This window comes from Lissotriton vulgaris, chromosome 7 (assembly GCF_964263255.1).
Source record: "Lissotriton vulgaris chromosome 7, aLisVul1.2, whole genome shotgun sequence".
Taxonomy (NCBI): domain Eukaryota; kingdom Metazoa; phylum Chordata; class Amphibia; order Caudata; family Salamandridae; genus Lissotriton; species Lissotriton vulgaris.
Genome location: NC_141695.1, coordinates 543,352,180 through 543,364,284, shown reverse-complemented (window position 1 = coordinate 543,364,284; position 12,105 = coordinate 543,352,180). Strand labels below are relative to the sequence as shown.

Genomic DNA, 12,105 nt, shown 5'->3' with positions numbered 1-12,105 from the left:
CCTACAAAATGAGTTTACTTACTATACCAAGTGGTACAAGTCAGTTGCATGCCACCTTAAATTGAGATTTTAGTGTGTCAGTACGTTATGAAAATGAATCCCAGGCTAAGATCTTTCTTTCTAGAAAAGGAGATTAGCAAGGTCTAGATTAGAATAAAACAGTCCAATGGGGAGTTGTTTAATGTCATGCATAAAAAGCAGCAGAAAATGAAACGGAACGTTATTCCATTTATTATAGTACACATTACAGTGATTTGGTTCGCACCGGTTGCTTAAAGAAAGATTTTTTTTTATCTTTGAAAGAATTCAAGATCACACCTTTGAATGTCCTCCTGAAAACACCTAATAATAACATATTTGTCTTCATCTTTTTATTAGTATTATTAGTATTATTCCATAGTCATAACAATCTTCATCATAACAATTATCATGATAAAAACTGCTAGTTTGTTTTTCTTACCGTGATGCCTGCTTTTCTTTTTCAGATGTTGTGTGGCCACCTCCAGTCCCTATAAAACCATTAGAAATGAGGTCTTAGCAACATGATGGAATCAAAGCAAACTGTTATCAGTATTGTCACAGGAGTGGAGAATTGTATATAGACCTTTAATCATCTAATTATGTACATTTTTTGGATTCTCAAATTAAATCTTTTTTGGCAGACCCTCTATGAAGTAACCAGTGGGCATTAAGGAAAACATGCCAGTTATGTTTTAAATGCAGTGTTAGATTCTTTCGACAAACTAAGAAAAAGTGTGATGAAAGATTACAGAAACCCGAATCAAACTGCTTTGTATCAAGAAAGTAATTTAAAAACTCTTTTGGACAAAGTCTATGGGACTCCGTACATGTAGTATGTCAGCCTTATGTGTATATGAGTCAATTGTGACATCTGACCAATACTTTATATGCAGTGTTCTTCTGTTTAGTCTGATCCTTGTACAGTGATTTTCAAAACAGTAAAAGTTATAGGCTCATTAAAGAAAGGATTTCATGTTGTCAGTATTTTGTTTGTAAATTAATAACTCCCACGCTCCAAACATGTTGAGAGAGAAGCTGATGTTGGTGCTGCTAACTACAACCACTGGTGAAGTGGTGTAGCACCCCTTCACTGAAGGTAGTCAAGATGGCATTGGTTGATATATCGCATGTTCAAAATGATCAGTTTTTATCAAACAAGGAGATTTTCATATTCAGCATTCATTCAATTTTCCAGTCATTTTATTTTGCAATTCTGTGTACAGAAATGTACTCACTGTTAAATAATTTTTAGTGTGATTAATATGTATGCAAAATGTACAATAATTATGACGATAAACATATTTATATTTGCCCATGTGTACTTTATGTATGACTACATTAAGAATTGAAAAAAGTATAACAAGAGGAGGGAGGGAGAGGAACAGTGGATTCGGTCTCCCCTGGCAATTTACATAAACAGAATGGAATCCACTCTGGTAGTGGTAGTGGTCCCTACAGTGGTGGGAAGCACACAGTGTTGTTTTAAATACCCCTCACACACCAACAGGCCCCTTGGTGTCATGCTTCATCATTGGGGTCTTCGCACCCCTCTACGGGATGCGGAGTGCTGCGACTCACGACTACGTAGGAGCACTTAAAGTGTACTATGTGTTGGTGTGTGTGAGGAAATTAAGTGTGAGTGGTGAGGTGGTGAAATGTGATGGTTAAAAGATACCTGGCTCGTAGGTGGAAAAATAAAATTTATTAAGCCCTCGGCTGGTATCGTTAAAAGGGGTGCAGAATGAGGTTGTTACTGTATATTAGGGTACATCAACCTCAGAAAGTGCGTCGACATGTTTCGGAGTGTGAAAACTCCTTCAGAAAATATATAAAATTAGGTGTAATGTACCTAATAGTGTTTAGAAATGTAGTCTGTTGTGCCCAATTGGCGTTTATAGAACAAGACTTATAAACTAGGGCTAGATGGCCTCATAAGCCTTTGCGTGGTATTGGGGGTTTCTTCCTGCTCAATACGGCAACGGTTTCTGCAAGACCCAGTAGGCTGCCTTCCCCTTAACGCGGCTCCGATTAAATACTATTAGGTACATTACACCTAATTTTATATATTTTTTGTAGAGTTCACTTTTACATCTACATTATATATACAGTAAGGTGAGGATAGTTGTGCATATCCTCATCCTGAAGAAGGAGTTTTCACACTCCGAAACATGTCGTCCCTGGTTTATCAGGATATACTTATCTCACTTTCAATGACGGTGAGACAGTCCCAATTGCATACAAATCACATTTATACACAAATGCTGCAATGCGATTTGTGGCAGCAGAAAACTACTGACCGCAGTACAGACTGTTGTATAGAAAGAAAGAGCACTAGCGCAGGGGAAACATATTATTTTTTTAACGCTAGTACCAAATTTAGAAGCCGTTACCAAAGCAAGCATTCCAAATGCGAAAGCACTACATCCGCAATAGATATATTGGGCTAATTCTCTCACTGCAACAGATGTTGATTACAGATACGATTCTACATAAAAAATACAAGCGGTCCTACAGTACGAACAAGAATATCCTCTCCCAAATGAAATCTTTCCTCTAGACAAATATGAATACATCATTTACACTGATGGAGCTGCTCAGCCTGCCATAGGAAGTAAACAACAGTATAGGGCTGCATGCGCTACAGTGAAGGGTCGCATGAAGGATGGTAAATTCGATCCCAGCAATAAGACTACACAATCTCTAGGAGATTGTATTGCGCAGTTGGCTTAGCTGAAAGCCCTGATATTTACCCTACAGTATACGGATCGGGAATGCTCCACACTGATAGTGTGCAATTTGTTTTATTGTGTGCAGTCTTACAATGAATATCTTCATTACTGGGGCCAGAATGGGTTTAGAGACTCCAAGGGTTGCAAAATTAAACATAAATTGTTATGTGAACAGGTGGCTGAAAGCATGACTGCAATGTGCTCAAGGTATTCACACCTTGAGTCACCAGCGTGTTGGCATACACGTTGAAGGGAATTCACTGGCTGATAAAGCTGCCAAGGCGACAGTGCGAACTGCTGCCGCTGCTGCAATCACTCTCTTTAGCACAAGGATAGACACAGACATACTGATAGATGTCAATGCCTCAAAGAATGTCTCTGCCATTTCAAAAGTCTTTCCACTCAAATATTCCTATAAATTAGATGCGCAAAACACGCAGATTAGGTTGAATTCTAGCTGCATACAAGGGTCTGGGCTCTGTACATGCAGGAGTCACCACTACAGTTTTATTACTGAAACGGCCAACCTGGTGGCCAAGTTTGTCTAAGCAAACAAAGGCTTATGTCGTGAAATGCGACGTCTGTCAGCAGATGAAAGGTTCCACCGTAGCACAGCCACCACAATCACCATTACTCCTTTCAGACAGACCTCCAGCATGTCTTGCAAAAAAAGGGGAAAAGACGGTTGACTATACAGTTCTGCACCTCGTGCCAGTTCTGAAATCCAATGTCCCACGCAAACAACCCTGGCATCAACCTTCTATTGGTGCCACTGTGCGCCAGATCCTCCAAACTATAGTTATTCGGACGTGCGTAAGGGAAAGAAGTCCAAAGATCACTAGATACATTTTGATAAAATTTCTTTTATTTGGTTTTCAAAAATGAGTTCTTTACAGTCCAACTAACGCGTTTCGTTCTCCATCTGAGAACTTCATCAGGGCTTAAAAGTCATGAAACGCCGTTTTGTACGTTGCATCAAAGAAATCAGTCAATATCACGATTATTCCTGAAAGAGTTTGGTTGATTCCAAGTAGAGGCTCCCAATAAGGAATATCTTGTACATAAGTGCTGTAGAATTGTAGAAGACCATCAGAAGTGTAGAAGGATCCTCGCAATGATGGTACTTATATAAGTATATCGTTGCCAAAAAGGTAAAAAGTTTATAGGCCTTCTTGGCGAAAGAAGCCCTGATGAAGTTCTCAAAGATCACTAGAAAATGTATCTAGTGATCTTTGGCCTTCTTTCCCTTACGCACGCCCGAATAACTATACTTCAGCATGTCTATTTGTAGCACTGCAGCCCTTTAAATTCAGGCAGGGCTTACAAGTACATCTTGGTGGCAGTGGATTCATGCTCTAGATTTCTATGGGTTTGGCCTCATCGCTGGGCTGACGCTCGAACTGTTATAAAGGATTTGCAAGTCTTTATTGGGAAAACGCAATTGGCAAGTTACATTCCGACCCTCCGTTTAGCTCTCTGGAGTACAAGGAAGCCATGAAATGTTTGGGTGTGGCCTTGCAGTATTCCTCCCCCTACCATCCCAACGGAAATTTGGTGGTGGAGAGGAAAAGCCGGGACATAAAGCAATCCTTAACAGCAAAGGTATTTGGTGCGGGCGGTAGTTGGGTCAATCGCTTATACGGGGTCCAGAGGGCATTGAATAATATGCCAAGAAAATCCTTGGGAGGACGTACCCCCTATGAAATCCTGTTTGGGTCAAGAATATAGGTACCTAACCTTGGTTGTGCCAGCAAAGTGTTGGATGTAAAACCATTTGAATTGAATGATCGTTTGGCTGTTTTTCAGGAACGCAATGAATTGTGGGCTTTACAAGGCAATGTCTAACTAAAATGCACCGCCACTGGGGAAGTGAATCCGGTTCCGACAAGACCTGTCTTGGTTCCAAAGGTTGAGGACCTAGTCGGAGAAAAGATCGTGGAGAAGAAGGAGTTTGGGCCATCTTACAGTACACCTGTACCTGTCCTGGCGGTTCAAGGAACAAGAACAGTACTTCTTCCGCCTCTTGCCGGCCAAAAAGAAAAAAGATTTGTCACCATTGATATGACCAAACCACACTATGTGGCTGATTCTCAACAGCAGGCCGTGTGGAGTCCTGAGTAGTGGCAGATTTCCTTTTGCTACTATACAGGAGGTTCAGATGGAAAAACTAATAAAGTTTTAAGACTCCTCTGTGCAAGATGCCAGAGTAACCAATAACGGAGTACGAATTAAAAATACTACTGAAACACAAATTGCGATTTGGCCCAACAATGAACTTTACTTCAACCTATCTTCACAACAAGCAACTGCCAGTTCTACAAACACTGCTGAGCTCCCAAAGATAGATCAAACTGTGTGTGGATACTTCATCAACTTCGATGACTTTTCTTCCGATCAAAGTGAACCTGAGCAAACGCCATCCATTTCCAAGAAAGAACAATTTCAACAATTCTTTCTCTGGCTGGAAAAAACTTACTTAGTATACCCATGGCTGAATCTTTGGTTTGCATTGGGGGTCCTTTTCCTGTTAATTTGGATTGGTATAATAATTGTCTTTTTCCTTCTACTGAATGGACATTACCTCCCACAACGCGCTGCAGTCCAACCTATGAACTTCGTCTTGAAACCTCATACATCATCACACTGTGAACAGAGCGACCTGTCCCCAGTGAACATTTCAGAAATTACAGTACCGGATGGTATAGTTTGGGATAGGGTTTCATTTGATGTATTTGGTCCCACCGAACATTTGAAAATTCCACACTTGTTTAAAATTTCAATGAATGATTTAATTACCCCCAATACACTGTTATGATTGGGACAGTGAGACTGTACATACTATGATCTCAGATTTCAAACAATCTGCTGCATTTTCTTACAGGAAATTGTGGAAAGATACTCCTGACTACGATAGCATGTTTTGTTACCAGCATTATGGTCATCACATTTTGCACAAAGCTAGTTTTCCACGTACTGTAAACACTTACCATCAATGGGAACATTGCCTGACACCACCGAAAGATTGTTCGGACATATTTGCACAAATATTAGCATTTTTTTCACCGTTCAATACATCAGAACGAATGTCATACTACGGTAAGATTGACGAATATAACTGCGAAGAAAATGATGCTGACTAACACAAAGCTCATAGAATCAGCACATTTCATCTCCCAACTGTCTAAACAAGGTTTCAACTACTGGAGGGACATGATAGACACTAAATCTATCTGGGGGACAAAAGATTTGCACGTTCAGGGAACAGAGGCTTTTTTTTTTTAGAGCTTGCCTTATACTGTTACAGATAATATTCCTGAACAGAACAGTGCAACAGACTACCTGCTAAGGGTTTGCAAAAGTTAAAGGCCCAAAGCACCATACATGCCCTCAACCTATTGAAGGTATATCAAATGAGACACTGATTGGTGAGGAGGCACTGGGTACAATGATACAGAATGGTACATACAATTCTTAAGCTCCCAATTGGAAGGGATGGTTTGTTTGGCTTATCGACACAAATAGGTGTTGAGCGAGATTCAAGGGTAACACCAAAGAGTTTAATATCTATAGGCTTGACCCATGCTATGTACACCCAGATGTTTCAGGGGTAATGACTTCTTATAGTGTTCGAAAGTTGTGCCTAGAATGGCTAAAAACCTCAATACTACATCAGGTGAAACAACACTTGTCCCTTCTATCAAACAAGGTGGGGGCATATCAACAAGAGTCCGCGTTAATTACCGCTGACCGCGCTTAGCGCAGTTTTTGTTAAAGCCGGCTATCACTGGAATTTATCGCCCTGCTTGCGCTTTATTAACAACGCATAGCGCAATGGCAATATAAATTCCAGTGATCGCGGGGAAATCACAGTTTTGCAGGTAACATTGCTGATTTTTCAGCGATGTTCCCTGCAAAATGGCGATATGCTTGAGGATACAGCCCTGTGGTCATGACACAATAATCCACCTTCCATTTTACACATATATTAGTCAGGATTTTAGCAGATGTTAGTTTTTTGGCAAAAACAGCAGTTTTCACCAAAAACTAACGTCTGCTAAAATGCTGTGGTCAGCCTTGTAAATAGTGCGATGTGCACCTAGCGATGTTTTACAAGTTCCCCTTTGTGAGGTACGCCCAGTGACGCCCACTTTGCATCTCATTAGAGATGCAGAGCGAGGCGTTGGTGAAAAGGCTGCTAACATGCGCTAATGGATGTTAGCATCCCCTTGTAGATAAGGTGATAATATTATCTCCGCTTTTTTGGCTTTTAGAGCCATATGCAAAAAACTATGGAAAGTCTCCCAACCGGATGCTGCTGAGAGATTACGTTAAATTGAGAGGATTAACCTTGAAAAGGTCCTGGCTGTGGTAGACAATGGTATGACCTCACTTTCTTCACGTATTTATTCATTGGCAAACATTGTCTCCTCAGCAATCAACATAATGGAAGAAGATTTGTCTATTCTACAACATGGGCAATCTCAATTGCACTCCATTCTTATTTTAAGCTGGATGCTGCGATCAATGCGTTCAGGCCACTTGCCATAAAAAAAGGTTAACAGCACAAATTTGTTCTCAGTTTACAATCTGACCAGCAGACAGTTGACTATGGCATGCAGAGATGCAGGTTTTTATTTTTCCTGACTCCAGAATCTGGATGTTATTTTGCCTGACTGTAAGTAACAGCTAGGTCCTAAGGGCCGAGGGTTGGGTGCACCTTAGCGTGTGTATACCACCCAGGTTCCTTTTATTTTCAGTTGGTTCTGACAAAAACCTGGCAATTTCCTCTACAGGTTGAAACATGTAGACCCTAACACTTTCACATAGATATAGTTGGTCAATTTAACCTACTTTAATATCTTTATCTGATTTTAATATTGTCCAGTAACTTCCGAATAAAGTTTTATTGAAGGAATACTGTGCCAATTTTTAAATCACTTTTTGCACTACACTCACAAAAGACTACCCTCTCCACTGTAATCAGGTGTCGCAGCCGGATGGCACTCGACTGTCCGGGTGGGACCCCGATGATGAAGCATGTCACCAACCAGGTTGGTTAGTGAGGGGTCTTCTATAAAAGGAACAACTTCCTTTTGACTACATCTCTTTCCCCACACTCCATTAGGACCGTCTTGGTCCTATGGTGATACTCCTCGTTTTGTTTATACACGAGATACAAAGTACACCATGCTGCTCATTGAAATATCGGAGAAGTTACCTTTCACTGTAGCAGAGTTACCATCTATTGAATGGTTAATTCATGGCTATATCACACTGCCAATCACAAAATTTCAGTTCCAATACTGACTTACATACATTCAAGCAGGCTGATGTGAAGCGTTGGGTGAAGGGTTCATACTGGAAACATGGGGGTTACCGTATAGATATAGGTGCAGAAATAAGGACAATGAAGTTTCTTAAGCGGTAAAGACTGCAGGAAGACTTTAATTGGGTCTTTAGTGTGCAAAGAAGTATTGCTTCATGGAACGTGTATTCCGTCAAAAGCAAAGTTATCTTGCTAATTGAAGGGCTCCCAGCTGCCGTGATTCATCCGTTTTTTTTATTAATTTCGAATGAAAGTTATTTAGTGCTGAATGATCAAGGCTGTCGTTGAATGGCATCAGGCATCGCATATCTAGTCACAGTAAACTTCAGGGATGTTTGTTGTAAGCAAATATTGTTTCATCCGGCTCGCACAGTTAGGGAGGCCCCACTGTGGCCTTCATTGAATGTTTCCAGTATAAGGTTTGATTCGCTGAGCAAACTGAAAGCCATGTTGTTTCATCATAATGTGGCCTTAACGTCAGCCCGAGAGACTTTTGATCTCCAGGTTGCAATGTCTTCAGCAAAGATACAGGCCCTGGTCCATACGAACTTCCCAATCCATTTCAAAGAAATGGTTCATCGTATTTTTAGCATGTCTGATACGAGTGGGATCATACTCTTATTTAAAGCGACTTGGATAAGGTCCCTTAACCACCTTTCAGACCATCTTCAGAGTAATTCCAGCCTTCATAGACTCCGTACTTGGAAGAATTTTTGGAGGAGAGAACACTGCTGGAATGATGTAGTTGTGAGCGCATTATGTGTTCTACCTGACTACGCCTCAGTTTCGAGAGCTGAGTGAGCATTAGTTCCTGTCTTTCAGACTGGTCTGGCTAGACTGTGTCCTGCCTGTGTTCCATTGCCTTTTCAGCGGATTTGGCTGCATGTTGGACCTGTGTTGGACACTTCCTTCTGTTGCTGCCGGACATAGAAGCGCTACTGGCACATTTGCAGGCACATACGTGCAGTTGTCCACATCGTATTCCGATGTTGATGATGGCATTTTTAGATCATCCAGGGAATGCTTCTGCTCCTATTGGAAGGGATCTCGGCTCTGCTCCAGAGGTTCAGGCATCGGTATCAGGCGTGCAGGCATCTAACTCTTCCCCTGCGGCTGCCGTGGGAACCAGAGATGACCATCTTTGCTCATTGAATATGATGCTAGACGTTCTTGAGGGCCGCCATCTGCGGATATGATGTTCAGCAATGTTGAGTCTTACGCAGGATTCTTAAAACAATCTGGCCTCTCTTGTGCTGGGAACCATTTGGCTACTTTTTAAACATTGACTAAAATTGAAGTTCGAAATTGGCTTTGTTTTATTTTTTTCTCAGCTCTAACTGAGATTTATGGCTTTCAAGGTGTTCAGAGCAATAATAACAATATATACATTTTAAGTTTCGAGGAACTTATGAACGCTTTTTTAGAGAAAAATTACTTGTAAGGTGCTTTTTAGTATGTTTTATTGTAAATGATTTTATGCCTTTTTTTTGCGTTAGCTTTATCATTACTAGCTGACCTTGTTGACCTTTTGATGAGGAGTGGGTGTCATGTCCTTTAGGATAGCCCTGTCATGTATTCACCATTTTACATACATCATCCTATCCACACGACTATAACAATTCTAAACAGGTGACCTTTTACCTAATAGCTTGCCTCTGTCTCTTTGACACCAGGCTCTTAGTTTTCTATCTGAATCCCTGTACCTGACGTACATAAACATGTCCCCACGCACAGCAGATTTAATGATCACCTCTGTTTTTCATCCTTGGTCAACAGCCAGCTGTGCATGATCACATGTGTTTAGAAAAGCATTGTTGATTATTTTCAACACATTTATGATTGTTTTCAACACATCCATGATTGTTTTCAAAACATATCGATTCTAGAAAAAACCCTGTAGTGACCACTTTAGTATGAAAGACCCTCACTCCCCCTACAAATTAGAGATGAATTCCTTCCAAGTTGAGACAGGGGTTCTGCATGCCGAATCTCCGACAAACAACCGTCTGACATCCCTTGCGTGTTGTCATCCTGGATGCAGAGATGGGGTCCTTAGTTCTAAACCATCAGGTGAGGGGGAGAGTTCTTCCCTAGTTGTTTCTTGGCTACAGATACACATATCTATACACATATGCACCTACACATTCAGGTGTGGCTAGGTACATTTTTGCTAATTACTTAGGGAACGCAATTTTAGGAATATGTAAGTGCTACTGTTTTCATATGAACGTTTTCTGTTCATCTTATTATCACTATGGTAGAAATGTTTCTACTATTCATTATTTGGTACTAGCAATCTCTTTTGTATGCTTCTGTCTTCTGATTGCTGCAGCCCATATGTTTTACACAAGGCTGTCGCTGGACCAATAAATTCTTATTGAAACGTCCTAATCGCCGTCCTGTGTATTTGCTGAGAGAAAGCAAGCACGAGTGTCCAAGCGAAACCGACTGTACTGTGCTGTGTTTTCCACAATCCCTGAGCAATCAGGGTTGTCATGTTCAGTGGTTGCCAGAGACTATCTACGCCACTGTAGAATACAGGGGGTGGTAGTGACACTGTAGAGCTATCTGGTCTAACGGCTGACCTATACTGTGGGGGTGTCCGAAATCGATTGGGACACCAAGCCCTCAGTTCAGGTCATCCAAAATACACAAGTCCTGTGGGACTCCCAGGAACTACACGACAACGGTCAAGCCTAGACACAACCGTTTAGACAGAGAGCTCCACATAATGACCAGAATTACATGTGTTTTGGTTGACATTTGAGTATTGCTCATGGGCATGCCTTTTGACAGGTCTCATCATTTTGGTGAGAAGGCCAACTTCCTTGAGCACTTTAAAGAGAGTAGAGCCACTGCACCCATAAGGCAGTACATAAAAAAATTTCACTGCTTTTGAGGTATCACTGGGGGCTCACTCAATGGCAGCATTAGGAGCCACTTCGCTCAACTACAGCCACCCCAGCCCTTTGGTAATCAGGGTAGGTGACCCACGAGACTGCATTCATGCTCACAGGAACAGCAAACATCCCAGGCTCCAGGCCTTTTGGCAACAACCCCCACACTGCTTTAGTTTACCCTTAGCAGCACACAACCACCCGTTGGAAGGCAGGATCAGTCATTTTATCCATGGGTGGCAGCCATACCATGCAATAAGTGGGTCCTACAGATAGGCCAATGGGGCTGCTACCTGTCATTCTTTTACGTCCCACCACATCTTCCTCCCACACCAGAAAGACTTTTGGAGGACAGTATGTGCATTTTGCTGCAAAAGGTTGGGCTCTTTAGGAGAAAAGTGTGGCTGTAACTCCTATGGCTACCACTCCTGTTATTTCCTAGCGCTCAAAAAGGGCAGAGGCCCTCATCCTATTTTCGATCTTGGAGTGAGGAGTCTCAATGGTGCCATTGGATCTACAAGATGCCAATTTCCATATCATTGCCCAGCAAGCCCACAGGGTGCTGCCTGCAGTTTAGGGTAGACAATGAGCATTTTCAGTTCACTGTGCTGTTCCTTTTCAGCCTCACCAGTGCCTCTTGGGGGTTTCACAAATGTGATGGCAGTGGTCGCAGCATGTTTTCGGAGGTCCGATAAAGCAGTATTCCTCTACCTTGACAACTGGCAAGCTCAACACAGTCAGTTACAGACCACCTCCAGACTGCAGTGAACTTCCAGTCCTCATATTTCTGTGGTTGATAATCAGCATATTCAAGTTACAGATGACTCCGCAGATGCCCTTTTTATTGGAGCCATCTGGGATGCCATGAATTTGTATGCCTTTCCTCTGGATTACAGATTCTGGGACATTTGGTCTGGGACCCCGATTTTCCAGCTCCACTTCTGGGGCTCAATGAAGAACGCTCTATGGCTTCTTGGTCTATTGATATCCTGCATCCAAGTCGCACACGTCTCAGAGGACCAGCACCAAGGGAACCTGTCAGACTCCATCCAGGTTTCTGAGGAGACTACAAAAGATCTGCAGTGTTGGCTGCTCAAACACAATTGGACCAGTGGCAGACCCCTCTCCCTAC

The 12,105-nt window shown here is 41.9% G+C and overlaps 1 protein-coding gene across 5 annotated transcripts in view; it reads left to right on the top strand.

Annotated features, from left to right (window-relative positions):
- Window positions 1-1,331, top strand: part of LOC147702005 (testis-expressed protein 47-like) — a 223,648-nt gene extending 222,317 nt beyond the window's left edge. For all 5 annotated transcript variants that reach the window (XM_086930620.1, XM_086930621.1, XM_086930618.1 and 2 more), the window contains one exon: window positions 486-1,331. In XM_086930620.1, coding sequence (XP_086786746.1) covers window positions 486-538 — 53 coding nt within the window. In that variant the 3' untranslated portion in view covers window positions 539-1,331. The remainder of the gene's footprint in view (window positions 1-485) is intronic.
- Window positions 1,332-12,105: the final 10,774 nt, after the last annotated feature.